Source organism: Euprymna scolopes, chromosome 27, assembly GCF_053919585.1.
Source record: "Euprymna scolopes isolate OS-2025 chromosome 27, ASM5391958v1, whole genome shotgun sequence".
Lineage (NCBI taxonomy): Eukaryota > Metazoa > Mollusca > Cephalopoda > Sepiida > Sepiolidae > Euprymna > Euprymna scolopes.
Window position 1 is genome coordinate 69,926,744 of NC_136508.1, and position 20,688 is coordinate 69,947,431.

General features: G+C 35.3%; 2 protein-coding genes across 5 annotated transcripts in view; one reads left to right on the plus strand and one right to left on the minus strand.

Moving 5' to 3' along the window:
• LOC145248910 (uncharacterized) overlaps positions 1 to 20,688 on the plus strand; it is a 90,156-nt gene that overhangs the window by 12,497 nt on the left and 56,971 nt on the right. The window lies entirely within an intron of this gene.
• On the minus strand, positions 9,352 to 18,760 carry LOC145248663 (BPTI/Kunitz domain-containing protein-like). The gene is made up of 3 exons (XM_080110331.1): positions 18,687 to 18,760; positions 13,683 to 13,890; positions 9,352 to 9,799 (listed from the first exon to the last, which is right to left on the minus strand). The coding sequence occupies exons 1-3, from the start codon at positions 18,754 to 18,756 to the stop codon at positions 9,499 to 9,501; spliced, it is 579 nt and encodes a 192-aa protein (XP_079966457.1). The 5' UTR covers positions 18,757 to 18,760; the 3' UTR covers positions 9,352 to 9,498.

Sequence of the window (20,688 nt, forward strand, 5' to 3'; positions counted from 1 at the left end):
TTGTGCGTAGTATTTTCGTCGCTAAACGTGCAGATTGGATTGAAGCATTTTATTGGAAATGCAGCCAAGTATTTTCTTGCGATCTTCAGCTTTAAATAGGGCTGTTATCGCTGAACTCCTTAATTTAACGCATAAAGTCTCAGTGTATCTAAATATTTACTATTACGTTAAAATTTTGTGTAATGACTAAAAGTGGGTTAGAATATACAAATTGTAAGGAAAAACTTATTCATGTTATTTAAAAAGCGAATATTGACTCTGCTGTAAATAGGACACTGGATACATGTGATATAGTTTAGAAATCAATAAATCATGGTGCGTTTGGTTGTTTTGGTTTTACGGCATATCAACCCTTTTCAGGTTATTTAATGCCAAATCCAGTGATTTTGAAGAAAAGGTTTTTAATAAAATATTTTTTTCAAGTCGGTTTCTATTTAACCCATAGTTGGGACCCTAACAAGTACTACCACTCCGAGTCAGAGTGGATCTGGAAGCAATAGCAATTAAAAGGTGGCTCCACACTCCCCAAAGCCCGCAAGCTGGGGTGTCACCATCGAATATAGTTTAAAGTCATATCCAGGACCGCTATATATTCAAGATAAAATTTATGCATTATGGTAAGAAGCAAAAAAGTTCACAAAAAGGGTTGCATTGCTCAACTTTTCGTCAGTCTGTCATGCTAATGTTTGAAACCTCAATTACATCCTTGTGCCATGCTTACACCCGAAATAGTATTTACTTTGGTCTGCCATGCTCAAGTTTAAAGTATTATTTCCGTCCGTCAATCATGCTATAGTTTGAAAAAGCATCGTAGTCTGTCTGTCATGTTTGACATTAATTTCCTTGATCGATGTGCAGCTTGTGTCGACGTATCTTGAATATTCGATTGTTTTCTTTATTAATACAAAAATTAGTATTCATATATCTCTCCAACCTGTAATATAAACATACATAAAAATAGTACAAATGTTTTTGTTACTACATAACACACACACACACACACACACACACACACACACACACACACACACACACACACACATATATATATATATAATGAGAACAATGGAAATAGTATTCCAACAAAATAGAGCAATAAAAAAGGACCAAAACGAGTTACGTGTTCATCAACGGTTCGTCTTTATTTCGAGACTTCCTCTGGATGAATGAGATTAAGAAAACAAAAACACCATTACAAATATTTGAAAATGTTTTATGTGCAAAGTATGACGCTGTTCTATTTCAGAAACGGAAAAAGACGGTGGAAATTCAAAAAAGGAGGGGGGCTTGCGTTGTTATAGAGAGGAGGATTTTTAATAATTAATTGCATCATGCTTACATTCGAAATATCATTCACTTTGCTCTGTCATGCTCAAGTTTGAAATGATATTTTTGTCAGTCAATCATGCTATAGTTTGATAAGGAGTATGTCTATCATGTTTTACGTTAAATTCATGGCTCGATGTGCAGCTTGTATTGACGTCATTTGAATATTCAATTGTTTTCTTTATTAATACAGACATTAGTATTCATGTGTGCTTTTCCCAACGCCAGCTGTTAACAATGATTTATGATATAATTTATTAACAAGGCCAATAACCATTAGTCGCTTGCTCTCGTGTAATGAATGAATGTGTGAATGTAGGATTGCCATGACATTCTTTAAGATAAACTAAAATGACTGAAAAATGGGCTGAAATGACTTAAATAAATAAAAAGTACATGACTTAGAATGACTTTAATGAACTTAAGGATGAATTGAATGACCTTAAGAATGACTTGAATGCTTAAAAAATAATTGGAATCCTTCAAAAACAACTTGAATGATATGGAGAATGGCTTTGAGACTGACTGGTTGTAAAGTGGGTGATCATTTTACATTAAATTAACACAAAGTTACAAACATAAGTACAGCATTTATAAATACTTTATTTGCTCCCCCACCGAGCAAATTAGGCACAAGGCCGATTTTTAATGTGAGGAGTGAAGGGTAAATGGGGACCAGCTCCTCGGAGAGTAGGGGAGCTGGATAGTGACAATTGGTATGAAGGGTTGCCCCTACATTGACCAATGTCTTATGTGTGGAGTCGCCCCCACATATGGGCTTTGCTTGCAGTATCTGCCGGAACAGATAATTTTTTTTACACAGTGGTCACCACTTATCAAGGCCCGGAAGCCACTCAGGGATAAGGGTTATTGCAAGTACATTACGTTAGTGTGGAGATTTGATGAAGTGTTAACTTAAGGGGGCGATTCATTAGTAATTTGTTAACGTTGGACTTGAAGACATCCAAGTTGTAGTCAGGTGGGAAGTAGGCAGACGGAACAGAGTTCCACAGGCGTGCAGTTATAAGAAAGGAGTTTTGTTCATGGAATCCACGTTTTGATTTAGGCACAGATAAAGAGTGGGGGAAATTTTTCACAGTGGATTCGGCTAGACGTGTGTTTTTCGTGAAGGATTGGCAAGGAGGGACCAGAGATTGGAGTTCAGACGAGCACCTGCCATGGAAATAACGATAAAACAAGGATAGGCTCGCAACGTCTCTTCTGTGGGAGAAAGGTTGCAGGGTAGAGGAAAGGGCATATCCCACTAAGCCACGAAGTCTATTTTGTACTCTGTCAAGCAGGATAGGCTGTTTTTAGCAGCTCCTGCCCAGATATGGCAGCAGTACTCAATCCTTGGACGTACTTCGCTTTTATATAGATATAGAATTGCATCAGTAGTGAGATATCTTCTGGAGCGGTAGAAGGATCCCACCATCTTTCCAGCGACCTTGGCAACAGACTTAATGTACGTGTTCCATTTCAGATCAGGATAAAGGTCAAACCCAGAAGCTTGTCAAAACACGGGGCCCCTCCCAGACGAGAGCCATCCATCCCAACTGATTCCAGATGGGGATCAGAGCGTTGATGATCTAAGGATAGGAGTTTGGTTTTAGACGCATTAAAGGTAACCAGCCACGTCTTCCCCCACTGAACCACGCGCTCGAGATCAGAGGAGAGAGAATCAGAGAGAACTTTGTCATTTACAGCCTTTGATGTGTTGCTGTAGATGGTCGTGTCATCAGCATAGATGTCAACGAATGCTTTAAGTATGTGTTTAGGGAGGTCATTGATGTAGATCAGGAAGAGAGTTGGGCCCAGGATTGACCCCTGAGGGACTCCAGCATTAATACTGCAGGCCTCTGATTTTTGTCCATCGACCACTACTCTTATGAGCCTATCGGAGAGAAATGATTTAATGATTGAGAAAACATTTCCAGTTATACCGTAGCTGGAAATCTTGTGTAGTAGACCCTTATGCCATACCTTGTCGAAGGCTTTTGATATTTCAAGGGCAATTGCCCTAGAAAGGAAGCCTTTGTCAAGAGATTCACTAATCCTGTGAGATATAACCATCAGCACATCTGCGGTAGATCTTTCAGAGCGGAAACCATATTGTGTGTCACTAAGTAGGTTGTTTCTGCTGAGGTGATTGACTATTTCTCTATTTAATATGGATTCCAGCAACTTACTCATAACACACAGGAGACATATTGGTCTGTACTGAGAGGGGGATGACTTATCACCTGAATTCTTAAATACAGAGCAAACTGATCAGGTCTTCCAGGGAGTCGGAAAGTACTTCTCCTTAAGGCAGCGCTTAAACAGTTTCGTAAGTATGGGAGCAAGTTCTACACTTTGAGATATTAAATCCTTTATTCATGTTAAAAATACATTGAAAATCAACAATGAACAAAAAACTTAGGCACATGGCCAACTCAAAGGGGGGATTGTGGGCGTCGTTGGTCATCCTTGTCACTTCAGAACTAAACAAAATCAAAAGTTTCTCCCAGCTAGTATCTTCTTTCACCATAATACCGCATTCACCCTTTCATATTGGGGGACGTCCTACTTAACTCCCAGTTTTTAAAACAATTTTATTGACGTGTAAAAACAAAAAAGATAACAATAAAATGGTACAATAATTCATTTGTGTCGAGGGCGGGGGGTGGAAGAAAAAACAAAAGGTTATTAGTAGGACCCTCCCAAACCCATCTAGTTGATAGACTGCTTGTTCCACTAGGTTTGTAAAAGGAACCTCGCTTCTGCGGGCCAGTCTCTAGGTGGGGATGCCCTCTAGATGGGGATGAATGGAGAAAAGAAAATTTTGTGGGTAAGAGGTGGGGGTTAGTTTGTATTTCTTTCTCTCCAAGATGGGTGAAATTTAGAAGAAGGGGTTAAAACAAAAATTGCAGGTAAGAGGGGATGGGGATCTTGGAGGCTTCCTAATCGGGGTGGGATGGAACACACACTCAGCTAGCTGAGAGGCTACTTGTTTAATTTTACTTTACAGAACTGCGCGTTCCACATGTAGGCGGGGAACACATATTCAAATTTGGCTCCTCTTCGTACACACAGACTTGCCACATGTATCCATCTTCTGTCAAATGCCGCGCGATGCAGGCTTCTTCTATCACATCTGATTTTCACCCGTAGTTGGTGTTTAAAGAAAGCGATCAGATCTTGATCAGAAAAAGACAACACCCCCCGGCAACCTTGCAGACGCGACGTCCAAATCACAATTCTCGCCACGGCCATGATCGTAACGTAGACCATTTGTCTTTCCCGGTCCCACGGCGACCTCACGTTGTCCACAACATTGGATACGGTAATTGGGCGAGGATGCTCAGGATCGATGCGAGCCGTCACTTCGCTGACATATGACCAGTACTGACGGAGTTCGCGGCGATCGAAGAAAGCATGATCAGTAGTTTCTACGGCCGTTGTCCCACAACGGGGACAATCAGGCGACTCCAAAAAACCAGAACTGCATTGTATGTTGTTGAGTGCAAGTGCATTCCGGGCTAATCGCCAGGTCAGAGAGAACTCCGAATTGTTCAGATGATTCGAACCTGGCGCCCAGCTCCACGCGGAGCGGATCTGACTCTGCTGCCAAGATTGGGCTGCTGTGTAAAATGCTCCTCGAAATGTTCTCGAAACCCCTCGCAGATCCCCCGAGTCGATTCCAGGGTGCGTCCATCCGGATGTCTGACTTTCGCAATGTATTTGTCCGAGCCACGCCTAGAAACCTCTCGGCGCATGTCTGCATCAGAATTGACTGCTTCGTTGCCTACCTTTCTAAGCCTAGCTCTAACTATTTGGCCTTCGTAACGCTCGCTAGACTCGCGTAGAAGGTCCTGCTTAGCTAGTTCCTGACTAACCCTATCACCCTCCCCTGTAGCCCGAGCTTGTTTCTGCTCTAGCTGCTTCTTCATCTTGGCCTTATCTAGTGCGAGGCGCTGGGCATACTTGACGGAGAAGCTTCTGATCTTAGCTTTGAGCCCTAACCACTACTTACTCCCGGTAACCGCCCCCACTAGTGCCTTTTTAATCAATTTTCTTAACTGATCTCGGAAGTCTTGTATCTCCAGTAGGGAGGTGTTTAACTTCCAAGACCCCGCTAACTTAGCCCTATTTCCTAGCTTAAGCCGGGCCATAACTAATTTATGGTCCGTCTGGCCTAGCCAAGTGAACGTGGGACAGGATAGGAAGTCTACTTCGCCTCTCCTAACTAACATCCTGTCCAAATAGGTATTTGGATAGGAGGAAACGCTATTGGTCCACGTTCACATGTCCCGTCCTGGATGCTCGACCCGAAACCTGTCGACCAGTCTGCATCTAGCCATCAGATCAGCCAGGCTGAACTCGCACGTCTCCGACCCTCTAGCTCCGCCTCCTACCTTATCTATGTCGGGGTCTAAGATGGCATTCCAATCCCCCGTTAGCACTACCCGCTTCCGACAATCTACAAACGCGTCAAGCTGACTGAAGGATGAGACCCTCTCACAAGCGGTGCTGGGCGCATGAACCGCAATCACCCGAAACACAGAATCTTTTACGGCAACATCTGCCATGACCAGCCTGCCCTCCGCATCCCTATGGACAACGTCGACCGTCGCGGAAAGGGTACATTTTACTAGCAACGAGACTCCCTTCCCCGCGGGCTGCCATATGCTGAGAAAACCTCAAAGTCTCATTATGTGGTTTAGTTTCTTTCGCATAGGTTCCGAAACCGCTGAGTCTATCCTTTGCAAATTTCAATCAAAGCAAATTTATATGTCTGGTCTGTTCTTAGATATATTTTGTGCAGGAATTTACCCGATAAGTATCGAAAATCGAAAAAATCCAATCTTAAAAATGTTTTTTTTTCTTAAAAATAAATAAAAAGATTTTTTACAGGGGAATATGTTGAGTTGAACCGAAGTTACGGAAAATATTCCCCTGTAAAAATTCTTCCATTTCATCTATGAAAGAATAAAAGACTATGTTTCAGATCGGCAAGCCCAAATATCAGCTGACGTTATATTGTAAACAAACACAGACGGAATTTGATAAACGACATTATCGTTAATATGGTTTATATTTGTTTAGTTTTTTTTTTTTTTTGCAGAATTAGTCCACCGGGGAAATTATTCCTCGTAATATATAATACTCAATAGAGGATTGATTCTATAATAATACATATACAATCTGCATAAATTAAAATATCATGTTTAAGCGTATTGTACGACCGGGCAACACCAGGTGGCCAGCTAGTATATATATATATATATATATATATATATATATATATATATATTTGCAGTAATATATATATATAAATATATATATATATTATAGCAGACCCGAATATATGAAAAACGGATATAAGAGAGATTTTCTCTGGTCCCAAATTAGAGCCTGTGTTAATGTCCATGTAATCCAGATATAACAACCCCGGATATAAGATTATCCGGATATATGGACCTGTGGAGAAGTCTCTTATATCCGGATTACACTGTATATAAATTTATATTCAAAAGAGTTATTGCTAAGTTTTCTAATTGAATAATTCTGTAAACTTAAATCTAATATAAATCGAATATCATATATTACATGATACTAATCGATTATAAATATTAATTCTTATATTTATAGGATACTTCAAACTATACGAAAAGCTCAATAAACAAAATAAGGAATACAACCTGTTATAAGAGTTACGATTTAAACTCTGTCAATTAGGATTTGCAAACAATTTATTATTCGACGAGGAACACGTAATATACATTTAGAAACCATTTATTCCGCTGAGTTTCAAAGAATACTTTCTCTTTAGATGAAATATATTAGCAAAATATTACATATAGTAATACTAATGTTTTGCTTATAAGCCATAAACTGAAACTGAAAAATATGTGGCGAAATATATTTGCATAAAACTTAATGAAAAAGTTTATAAAAATGCTGAAATACATAGGTGAAAGGATATTTAGATGAAGTCCAGGTAAATCCAGAAAATGATTGCGTAAATAAGAATCCGTGCAAAAATATGCGGATTTCAACCTGGGTGAAAAAATCCGGGTGGGTGAAAAAACAAAATCCAAATTGTAATACGGTTTTCCATATGGAAAATTAGAAGTGTTTTCCGGATGGAAATTTTCAGTCAAAGAATATATAACCAAATATCAGACCGAAAGGTAGCGTGCTTTTTAAGCCCAGAATGAAATTAAATGCTTCAAAGACTATTTTTTTAGACTAAATGAAATCAATTTTTTATTAATTTATTTAATGTGGACTATTATCCTCATCTTTCTTAGTTGTTGTTTCACGACGTTTCAGCTGGCCTTCGTCAGGTGGTAACCGCGACGGGATAGGAACTCCGAATCTTCTAACTGCATTCTCAGCAATTACTGCCATCCATAGTTGCTGTCGTTTCACCACGTTTTGGATAACTAAGCCTCTGGCCGGCTTTAGGTAGGATTGAAACCGTTATATTCAGACAATTCTCACCCGGAACCGTAGAGATTCAGCGTCTCTATCCACTGCGCCACGGGCCCCGAAGGGCGATTAAGGTTTGGTCTTATAAATCCACGTTTATTTATTATCTGATCTTCCGTAGTCGAGTCCGTACCGAATGGTATATATATATTGAGTAGGTTTTGTTTATTCAGTTTTTTTCAAATTGACTGGGAAGTTTTATTTACAAGTTTTCAGACCCGTGCTAATTCACGACTCTTTAATCATCGACTCAGACTTCTCCGATATTCCAGCGTATGAAGCTCCTTTTAACCGACAAAGATTCTAAAAATGAACCAACCATTTTCTGTTTATATATCCAGGTAAACTTTAATTTTAAACATAGATAAAATATCTCTTCTGTAAATTTATTCTTTTGAATTCATTATTTTGTCTGTGATTATAATCTAACATTTCTCTAATATTTTTATATTTAATTCTTTGGGATTCTTTGAGATTGGCCTTTGTAATTTGTGTATTCGTTATATATATATATATATATATATATATATATATATATATATATATATATATAGTTTGCTTATTATACAAATATTATTGGTTACATATGTGCATACATGTTTTAGTGGAATCTCAATTCAAAGAGACCATTTAAATGGTTACCTTGATTCTCGTTTAAATAACGCCCCCGTTTTTGTCCGATAAGGTGGTCTCTTTGAATTGAGATTTATGTAACAATAATGTTTGTATAATAAACAGACTATATACCAGGTTTATATATATATATATATATATATATATATATATATATATATATATATATATATATATATATATACACATGTATAGCTTTTGTTTTCTTTTGGTCACCCTGTATATATATTAAGTAAGATGATTGATAATTTATAACTTAAATTAAAAATTAAAAATCTGTTTCATAAAGAAAGAACACAACAAAGTTAATACTTTGTACGATCGTTTCGGAAACGATGTTTTTATTGAGATAGACATTAAGTCATGGACAATAATTTTAACATATAGTTTTTTGAAGCAAAGTCTCCTCATCAGCAAAAATGTTGGGTGTTTTTTTTAAAGACGCCAAAAATAAACCTAGCACTTTTTAAGTAAAGCAGATGTATCTGGAAAATATTTGAATATAAAGGAAAATATTTACTTTTTTTGATATTGATAAACACAGTAAGATAAATTGAGAATAAAAATTAGAATAAAAGCATAAAGTTAAATTGGGTTTAAATGTAAGATTAAAATAAGATGTTTTTAAGAAAATTTAACAAAGATATATATATATATATATATATATATATATATATATATATACACCTTATAATGGTTCGCCTTTTAAAATTCGCAAGTATCACCGTCAAAGCATTAATTTGGATGGCAGATGTAGCTTATCAATGCTTGAAGATTTCAAAGGGAACGCCAATGGAATAATCCTATCAGTTTGATTAGTAGTTTTACTATTACATTAAAATACACTCTAGTCGTTAGACTGCTGTTCTAATCCCCTTTAAATTATATATATATATATGTATATATATATATATATATATATATATATATATACATATGCACAAAAGAGATAAAGTATGTTTTATTTATTCATTTTCTGTTTCTATTCATAAAGTATATCTTTAAATTGCAAATTAACCCATATTTTATTGCTATTACAATAAAAATAATGGAATCTTAAAATTATTTAAACGACCAAAGAGAAACATCCAGATTGCATTGTTTTTCGCACTGATCAAGCGTCAAGAAATTGTTGTTGTTAGCTCCGCAACCGCTGTATTTGAACAGGAGGCACATGCCGGTGGATATGTCGAAATAATAGCGATCAAGCTGGGCACTGCACATTCCAGGTGCGACGTCTAAGGTACACTCGTTCTGGCAGGTTCGCCAGCAAGACATGATGTCCTCGAAATGATTCCCGTTCTTATCACAGCCGTGATAAGTAAATTTCTCGCACGTGTTACTGGTTGTCGAATAGTAATAACTGAAATGAAACGATGAAAGAGAAAGAAACACGAATAAAGATAAATTTAACGAGTGTGAGAGAGAGAGAGAGAAAGGAAGAGAAAGAGAGAGAGAAATGGTATACATAACTGTCAATAAAAAGATTATGAACATGAAAAACGAACAACAAAAACGATATAAAACAGCTGACTTATTTAAAGCTTCTTCAATCGTTATGATATGTTTTTGATATGAGATTATATTAAATATGTTATATTATTATATATTAAGGTCAAAATGCGTTAATTGTCTGTTACCGAAATCACACTTATCCTAAAGAGGTTGAACCGGTTCTTCAGACTGAAACGGTTTCATGGGAATACCAATTTTACCAGCAGTCCTCAATCACTGATATGACCCACTTAGGAGAATTGTCAGCTTTAGGTGTTTGACTCTTACATGGAGCAACTGGTATTACAGAATTGTCATCCCGTCTGTTATTGAGTAGGCTCAGCATTGCTTAACTTCGGTGATCTAACGAGAACCGGTTTATCAACGTGATTATGACGTTATGATTAGTTGATAGATATTATACACATAGAGACGCTAGTAAATAAATTGGTAGTTCAAAATAACATGAAAATGATCGTTCAGTCGAGGTTGACTTGCTGAATTCAAGGACTAGAACAGATGTGATATCGCATGGATCAAAGTGATAGTGAGACAGAGTTTAGCAGTTTTTTTTAAGTACTACACGTATGACCCTACCAATATTATTATGACCAGATAAGATCTGATTAAACAACGATTATTGATCGTTCTCTTTCTTTTTCGCCTTAATGTTCAGTGACTTGGAATGAAGATCAAGTAGAATCTACCTTCTCTGCATTTAACACTTTTGTCTTGAGTTAATCCTTTTACGAGGTGTGAATGCACTTAATTACAGGCGGCGTTTCCGCCGTCTGGAAAGATTATACGAGAAAATTGTACAAAAACATGACACTTATAAAACATAATTATGCATTTTAATTCATGTATGAAATATAGTTGAAGCACACCATCATATCTGTTATATAAACATGTTGCTGTTGACATGTTTTTGATGTTGCTGTGGTGGTGGTAGTGGTTATTGAGCGAGTCGGACTTCCGCTTCGAGTTCACAAAATTCATGTCTCAGGATGATTTGGCTTGAATGAGGTTTTCTTCTATGGTATGGTTGCAAATAGTACCTCTGGCAGAAAATGTCAGGGTTTCATGAAAAGGTAGAAAAGGCACAGAAACAATATTGTGGTTCCGCAACCGATTTATTTCTGCTTGCCGCACGAAGAAGGAGATACAATTATAGGACAACGATCCTGGTGCTGACTTCCTCTGATTACCGGGTATATTTGACACTGCCACAATGCCATCGTCCCTTACACTGTGATGAAGGTTTGGAGTTTAGGGGACGATTATTATTTTGTTGATAGCTGGCAGACCTTGGTACGTTGCTGTTAGTACATGTGTCTCGCTATATCACGCTTCTTTTACTGGTTCCAAAATGCAGAAAAAAGTTTTACAGCAAAAATTGTAGAATCGAAAGAAAGAAGTTTATTAACTTACAAACGCAATACGATTAAATAGATATAGATATAAATTATATTTATTAAATTATATTTTGTAATTCAATAATATACCGAGATAAGTAAATAATGACAGTTGTGGTCATAATTTGTTATTTATTTATTTATGCATTTATTTGCGGGCTGTTATTCTCATCTACATATTTGTTGCTTCACAACGTTTCGGTCAACTATTCCTCTGGCCTTCGTCAGGTGGTTAACTGCGACAGGATAGGAACGCTGAGTTTCTTAACTCTTTCCTAAGTAATTACTGCCTTCCATAGTTGTTGTCGCCAACTAATCTTCTAGCTAGCTTTGGGTAGGATTGAAATCGCTATCTTCAGACTAGAACGGTAGAAATTTAACGTCCCTATCAACTGCGCCACGGGCCCTGAAGAGCGAACAAGGTTGTTTTTTGTTTTTGTATTGTAAATCCAAGTGTTTTCATTCTTATATGGTATATTATTATATAATATATTATATGGTATATTATTATATGGTATATTATATGGTATATTATTTTATTATTGGAATCTTTGAGATGAGTAATTTTGCATATTTATTTTATACTAGCAGTTCAGTCCGGCTTTGTTCGGGCCCTATGTACTGTTCATAACTTTATATGCATATGCATATATATATTATAAAGTTAGACTTATGTTCAGGTAACCTATATCTAAAATTTCAAGTTGTTAGACCAAAAATTGGCAGAGGAGTTTGGTAGAGTTGGCAACGGTAAACTCTTTCAACTTTGACCTATTGACAGCCAAAGGTCAAATCTTTTGAACTTGTATCCCTTCGACCAAAAACCGATTAAAAAGCTTGCTCTATGTCTGAATACACTTTATGTAAAATTTCAAATGTTTAGACCACAACTTTGCTTAGTAATTTGGTAGAGACCTCAGCGGTTAAATTCTTTAAAAGCTTTGACCCCAATTTTGACCCCTTAACATTTATTGTATTTGGCTCAAATCAAATTAAAGTTTGTATCCATCTCTAAGTAACCTACATTTAACATTTCAAGTGTTTAGAACCAAAATTAGCGGAGGAGTTTAGTAGATCAAATTGTTGAACTTTTACCCCTTTGACAGCCACATTTCTGACAGAAAATCAATTAAAAAGTTTTTCCCTAAATCTCAATACCGAAATTTCCAGTCTGTAAACTGAAAATTGAGTAGGTTGGTAAGGAAATGTACACATGATTGTTTTTGTTTTACGGCATATCAACCCTTTTCGGGTTATTTAATGCCGAATCCAAAGACTTTGAAGAAATTTTTTTTTTAATAAAATATATTTGTTGTTTTCACGTCAGTTTCTATTTAACCCATAGTTGGGACCCTAACAGGTACTACCACTCCGGGTCAAAGTGGACCTGGGAGCAATGGTAATTAAAGGGTGGCTCCACACTCCCCAAAGCCCAGAAGCTGGGGCCTCACCACTGGATATAGTTTAAGGTCATATCCAGGACCCCCATTGAGGGACTTTTACCCTCTGCAGGGGGGCAGTCGGCGTATTCTAATGCCCCACCGACAGGGCCTATATAGATAGATTTCATTGATTTTTTTTGTTTTGTTTTGTTTTATTTGTAAATCTGTTATTGGATATGGCATTTCAAACATGTTTTTAAATGAAGAGGATGTGTGTAACTGTTCGTTGAACATATTATTACCAGTACGTCGTCAGGATGCGAGAAGATTGCGTCTAATAATTTGAGAAAGATGTTACTAGTACCAACGGTAATAATGATAGTTCGCAGTAGACATTACGATAATGAGAACTGGGATGACGACAATGCGCTGATAGAATTTTGGTTAAATTTGGCGGTCATTCGAGAACGAGGGTTAAAAAGAGTTTCAATTGGACGATGATCGCCACCACGAGAGAACTGGAAAGAATAGAAATGGAAAGGACATATTAATTAAAACTAGTTTATTATCAAAGAGTACGGCTGAACAAACATTTTTTTTACGTTAAATGGGATGACGACCATGTTGAAGTCGGTTGGGAAGCAGCCTCGTGGTATTTTGTTCCAGAGATGAGACGTTCTAAAAGTAAATTTTGCTCGTGGAAATTCAGTTTGGTTTTGGTACAGAGAGAAAAGAGAGAAAGAGAGAGAAAGAAAAAAGTTAGATAAAGAAAGAAAGAAAGGAAGGAAGAGATAGAGATAGATAGATAGATAGATAGATAGAGAGAGAGAGAGAGAGAGAGAGAGAGAGAGAGAGAGAGAGAGAGAGAGAGAAGGGAAATTTTTTCGGTGGTTGAAGAACGTGTATTCCTACTAATATATATATATTATATACGAATCCAAAATAATATACTGACCGTGTCAAGTTGAGGTCACATGTCCCATATTCAAGCGGAAGTTTGCAGGTATTTCCACAGGTGCCCAAACAAATCTCTTCTGATTCGAAGTTGTTTCCGTTCTCTGCGCACCCGTGGTGGAGAAATTTCTCGCAGTGGGTGGAGTTATAAAACCAGCGCATTTGCTTTGGACCGTCACAGTTAACCTCGCTTTTCTTCAGGGAACACACTGTAAATATTTAGAATGTAATTGTGGCCTTAAGTTACTAATTCTCATTAATTATACATTATATTTATCAATCAGAATGTTTAGATGTCTACGTCTGTCTGTCTGTCCCCCTCTCTCTCTCACACACTCTCTCTCTCACACTATATATATATATATATATATATATATATATATATATATATATGTGAAATCTTTTTATCATTTTTTCTTTTACCTCCTATTCCCCTTACCTCAACTTTTTTTTACAAAGTAAGATGTGTGACTTACTTGTGGTTTCATTAAATACTTTTACATGCAAAATCCGATCCCGCATTTTGCTAATTCCTGCCCTCTGATGAGAAGGAGATATTTGTTCGAAACTCCGCGGATTAAAGACTATCCACTTATCTTGTGCTTCCCTTTTAAAATTAAATATGTTTTTAACTCTTTTTTCAAGATGTTTTTTAACAAGTTTTATTAATCATTTGTTCATATCATAAGCTGTATTTCCTTTTCGGTTTCATTAAGCTTTTACATCTGGTTGCGATTACTTTACTTGTAAATATTAACTCTTTATATTTATAATATATTTTAAGTTAACCATTTTGATTACGTTGGTAAACTTATTGTAATTATATATATATATATATATATATATATATATATATATATATATATATATATATATATATTGTACCCCTCACATTCGTATTAGTTTTATTTTACGGTCCAATTAAGATTTTATGAATTCAGGAAAAATTAGGAAATCATGCTTATACTTGCTAGCTTTATTAATTATCAAACATTGCGTTCATTAAAATTGGCAGAAATTATATTCCTGATTGAACCTTTATATATAGAACTATTAGTTACACGCCCGAGATTTTTAATAATTAATTATTCTAATTAAATTTATCTTTCTAAATATACCGCACATTCACGTTGACACACCGGTTCTCGCAAATTAATCGAAGCAACGTTTAAGCAACGTTACCCCTGGTCAATACCAAATGGGGTTGAGAACGCTGGGTGCTGTGCGTGGTCTCTGCTTATCTCGACATTGCCTCGACTCGTCCTGAACTTAGATATACTTGCAACTGGAATTAAAACAGTGCTGACCTAGGAGAGGTGTGGTTGGAGATTGTGTAACGTTTGCCGCAATAATTTCACGCGCAGGCACCCTTCAGTGGGTATCCATTGTCTCATAAGACTAACCGAAACCGTTTGTTTCCATTCTACCACCTTGTCTCCTTCCATATTTTCATCTCAATGATAAAATTTCAAATCTGGAAGAACTTTGGACAGAAATTAAAGATAAGTGGGATGCCCTTTCACCAGAGTATTGCCGCAGACTAATTCAAGGGATTCCCATACGATTTCAGGCTGACAAATTGCAGAATGGACTATGCTACTAAATATTAGCTAGTTCATTGTGTTCTTGTATCTGTGTTTCATTGATGTTCTAATATTATATTTAAATAACAATTTTCCATTGTGCGGAGTTTCTTTTTGCCTTCTCGATTTAAAGTATTTTTTTTAAATTGACGTGAACACTAGGATACTTCAATTAAAAATAAAATATTAACAGGTCAAACTATAGAGGAATAAAAGGCGAATCAAATAAGGTATAGGTTGTTTTTTTAGTTACATTCAATTAAGCTTAAATTTGCTGGTTTTGAAGTGCAAAGTTTCTTTTTGGCACTACTACACATACACACACACACACACACACACACACACACACACTTATATACAATGGAAATATTCTTTATTCACTTATATATATATATATATATATCAATCTTTATTAAATATGTAATTACAGAGCATAAGATTAATGAATAACAAAGATCTATATTCCAAATTGACCATCTTACAATTTATTCACTTAATCCAGTTGACACCTACAATTCTTGACAGTATCTGTTTCGTAGCACAGAATCAATCGCTTAATTATTATATCAATCAGTAAATTTATTTTGCTCTTAACTCATCAGAAGACATAGTAAATTTCAATCCATCAAAATCAAATAAAAAATCCCAAAATTGGAAGAGAAACTGCAAATACCTTATAGTTTTCTTACATTACGCTATTTTGAATTTCATATATATATATATATATATATATATATATATATATATATATATATATATATATATGTGTGTGTGTGTGTGTGTGTGTGTGTGTTGTGTGTGTGTGTGTTGTGTGTGTGTTTGTGTGTATGTGAGTGTGAGTGTATGTGTGTATGAGTGTTTGTGTGCATTATAAAATAATATTTTCTAAATATATCATAAAATCGTTTTTAATACAAACAATCGAAAAGTCTACATTTAAATGTTATAATTTAAGGATTAATGCTTATTTACTATTTAAAAAAAGGGTTACTGATTTAACTATGCATGTAAATTTATATATATATCAATAGTTCAGCCTTGCTTTGCTCGGACCCTATGTACTGTTAATAACTTTATGTGCATATATATATATATATATATATATATATATATATATATATATATATATATATACATATTAAAATGTTTCACTTATGTTCCGGTAACCTACATCTAAAATTCAAGTGTTTAGACTCAAAATTGGCAGAGGAGTTTAGTAGAGTTTTCAAAAGTCAAATCGTTGAATTTGGACCCCTTGACAGCCAAACTTTTGGTCGAAAACAAATTAAAATATTTTCCCAAATCTCAATACTCCTTATGTCACATCTGGAGTCTGTAGGCTGAAAATTGACAGAGTAGTTTGGTAGAGAAATATACACACAGACGCACACACACATAGACATTTTCACTTATATATATATATATATATATATATATATATATATATATATATATAGTCTTATTTATAGTATTCCAAATTTTACTAGGTTTATATAATTGAAAATTAAATAATCTTTCATGTACCAAACATTTTTAAGCCAAAAAGAGATGACGTGAACTGTAAGCTACAAAATGATCATATTTCATAATTGAGCATTTATGTATTGTTTAAGATATACGACATCAAGGAATGGATTGATAGCATTATTTGTTGATATAAATCCATTCCTGGATCTCTTGGTTTTTGTTAAAACTATATATATATATATATATTTAAATAAAATACTAGGCGGAAGTTTCTCGAGAGCTCTTTCGGCTATCATCTCGTCAGGAGTAAATCGATAGCAATCTAAATAATATTGTAACGAAAATAAAGAGTTCTATTGGGGAACTTATTTAATGTACGGGAACATTAATTAAATTTATTTACGTTTAAAAACGATTAAAAATGTTGGCACAACGAGGGAGAAAAAAAAAAGCGGGATAAAAAAATTCAAAGTTCCCTAAAGAGAAACAATGCGTTTGATGTTTCTTTTTGCCGGCACAAAGAAGGTTGACGCACCGCGATAGAGACGGCCTCCAAAATCTTTAAATGGTTTTTGAAGTCCGCTCTATGTAGCACCTCGAACCAATCTATTTTATATCTATCGGCACAGCACGGGTTGTCAACCAAATGCTGGCCAATATATATATAATTACTTCTTGACTATAATAATTATATACCTACAAACACTAGTGTTTCATCCTTTCGAGAATCTTCAGTGCAGGGTGTTACGACTAATACCAGTCGAACGATTTGAACCCCGCAACACGAGATATCTCTGGCTTGATTAGCGAAGACCTAATCCATTCGGCTACCATTAAGCGTGAATTTAAACATCTTAATTTTAAATGTTCATTTACGTCAGTCAGACTGATCTAATCGTTATTCAATGATCTATGCATGCATATATATATATATATATATATATATATATATATATATATATATGTCTTGGTTTTTGTTAACACAAATATATATCTGTGTGTGTGTGTGTGTATGTGCGTGCGTGTGTGTGTGTTTGTGTAGAAGAAGCAGGAGCCACGTCTATATTAATAAATTTATCATTATGATTATTGAAACATCCATGCTAAACGCACGGAATCCAGAGTTCCTCTATATTTAATTCTATTTAATTTCATAGAAATGTTTAGTAAAAGCTCGTAGCGGAAACTCAGTTTTCGTTTATTTTTTCTCTGAAATGCTTACAATAAGATAAGACACCAAATTATGATTATCCCTGAATTATCAATATCTATAAAGTATTTATGAAAATCCTTTTTTTTAAAGACATACCAGACATAGCCTTTCATTTTAAGATTAAAATATTTCTGATTTGTATCGCATCTAGGTTAGGGTCTAGTTTTATGGTTTATGGTTAGGACTAAGATTAGAATCAGCGTTTGGGTTTAGAGTTATGGATTAGGATTGCATGTCAAATATGTAAATTCTACTGAATTTGAATTTATTTAAAAACTCGTTACGTCTAATCCTTAAATGTTAAACAACTTTGCTATAATATAAATCATCATTGGAATAAGCATTCCAGACATAAGGTTCAGTAAAAGTATATATGGGCTTTAATCTCGTGAAGGGGTATAAGAACTGGTGCGAAACAGTAAATGATAGTACCGTGAAAAAAATAAAAGCAGCGCGTGTAATTAGATACGTGCGTGTGTGAAAAAGTTCATTGTAAGATGCTTGTCGGATTGTCAAAATATGCTGATTCCAACTCTGTTTTCCACTCATCGCTAGACAGATTTATATAGATAGATAGCTAGATAGATATATCGATCGATAGATAGATAGCTAGACAAGCAGATACATAGATAGATACACATATAATTAGATAGATAGATAGATTGATAGATTACTGTTTCTGCTCAGCCACCCTCTAACAAGATGAACGAAAACTTTTTTTTTAAAAAATGACTCAACTCACGTTTTTCATTTGGCATAAAGGCGAAGACACTTGAAAAGAAGATGACAAGGAACACGTGCTTTTGTAGCATTCTGATCTCTGCAACGAAATAGATTCATTAATACATTAACACTTCGTTTTCTAGAATTTATTCTATGCTATTTGTTTTCATGAAAAAAAAAGAAAAAGAAAACGAAATCAACTTCACTGTTTCGTTTCGTCGTGTTTATTTTACAGTACTTTAAACTCATTTTGACTATTCATTGTCGACTCTGTTAAACTTTTTATGTTTCAAGTTTGTAATAAACCAGCGGTGGGCGGCTGGCTTCACCTGATCGTAAAATGCGCTTAAATATGATATTTTAATTCGTCCAGATTTCGTACATGTTATTGTAGAATCGTGATTTACAAAGTAAAAAAAAAAAATTGTATTTGGGTGCCATCAACTAGAATCAAAGCCGAAACATTCAAAGCTGGTGACGTTACCACTGTACCAACGTGAAACGCATATGAACTGATTAAAAATGAAAAATAACTAAGATGAATGTAAAGAATGTATAACGATTTAAAAAATTGTGACCCCTTAAAAACTATAAATATTTTTAAATGTTGACACCTTAAAAAACTATTTTAATCGGCTAAAGACCTATAAAACAACGGTCCATAAAAAAATCCAATTATTTGAGTCCCTTAGCATCTTTCTGCGACTTTTAGTTTCGAAAGAGATAGAGTTTGAAAATATGGGGATAGACAAACAGACAGACGGACATATAGCCTTTTATATATTATATTTAACTATTTATAAATTAATTTATTTTGCAGGTACATACAAATAAATAAATAATCATTTTATAACTAGGGCGCTTCCACTTGACTAGGCCAAAAAGCCATTTCAGGAAAAGTGCTAAATGTGTGTCAGGTGGGCGATAAGACAATTCGTAATGGTGGCGGTAGATGAGTAAGATCTCATTAATCAAATTAGACTTAAAACTAACAATAGCAGCCTGGAAACAGTCTTGTGGTATTGTGTTCCACAGAGAGGAAGTTCAAGAAAAACAAAACTTTGTTTATTGACGTTTCGTTTAGTTTAGGTAGAGAGGGTCAAAAGAAAACTGTTTGATAGTGATTATTCCAATTTACTTGGCTCCCCACTAGGGTAGAGTTAAGTACAAAATCGGTTTTTAATATGGGGAATAATCCAGCTCCCCCAAAAAGGGCACTCTGGATAGGAACAAAAATAAATATTACCTCTATCTAGAAGGACTTCTCCTCCACTGATCGAGGACAGAAAAGGTAGAGTGTAGCATCAGAACAGGCACTACAATTTGCTCCTAGTTTGATAGTGATTGTTGCTTGACAAGTTGTTGTAAGTGCTTTACAGGGAAAACCATAGATGAAGCTCAGTCGAGCACTATCCATAAAAATAAAGATAGAGAAGAGATAGACTCGCAACGACTCTTCTATGAGCAAGAGGATGTTGGTAGGAGAAAAGGCCATCACGCACTTGATTCCCATGCAAGGTCAATCTTATAACTGATTCAATAAGATTTTAGTCTAAACCTTCAACTCTGTGTTTAGTATAATTATGACTTGTAATCATCGAGTTCTTCCTCTTTGCATTACATTTTTTTTTTGGGGGGGAGATACTGTAATATCTTGTGGTTGTTATGAAACTTCCTTGAGCACTACCTACCCAGATGTAACAACAGTACTCCGTTTTAGGATGTCTTTGACTCATACACAGGTAAATTATTGCATCAAGAGCAATAGAAAAATGCAACCATTTTCCAGCAACCTTAATATAAATATTCCATGTCAAGTCTGATGTGAAAGTCAGTCATGAAAGCTTGTCAAAGCAGGGGTCTTCCCAGTACGTGAGGAATTCATTTCAATTGGATCCAAGTGGTGATCAGAACATTAGTGGTGAAAGGAGAGCAACTAATCAATACAGCATTGGTTCTAGAATAATACACACGAAAATTGCATGAATTAAAATATATTCCAGCGCATTTTATGACCAAGC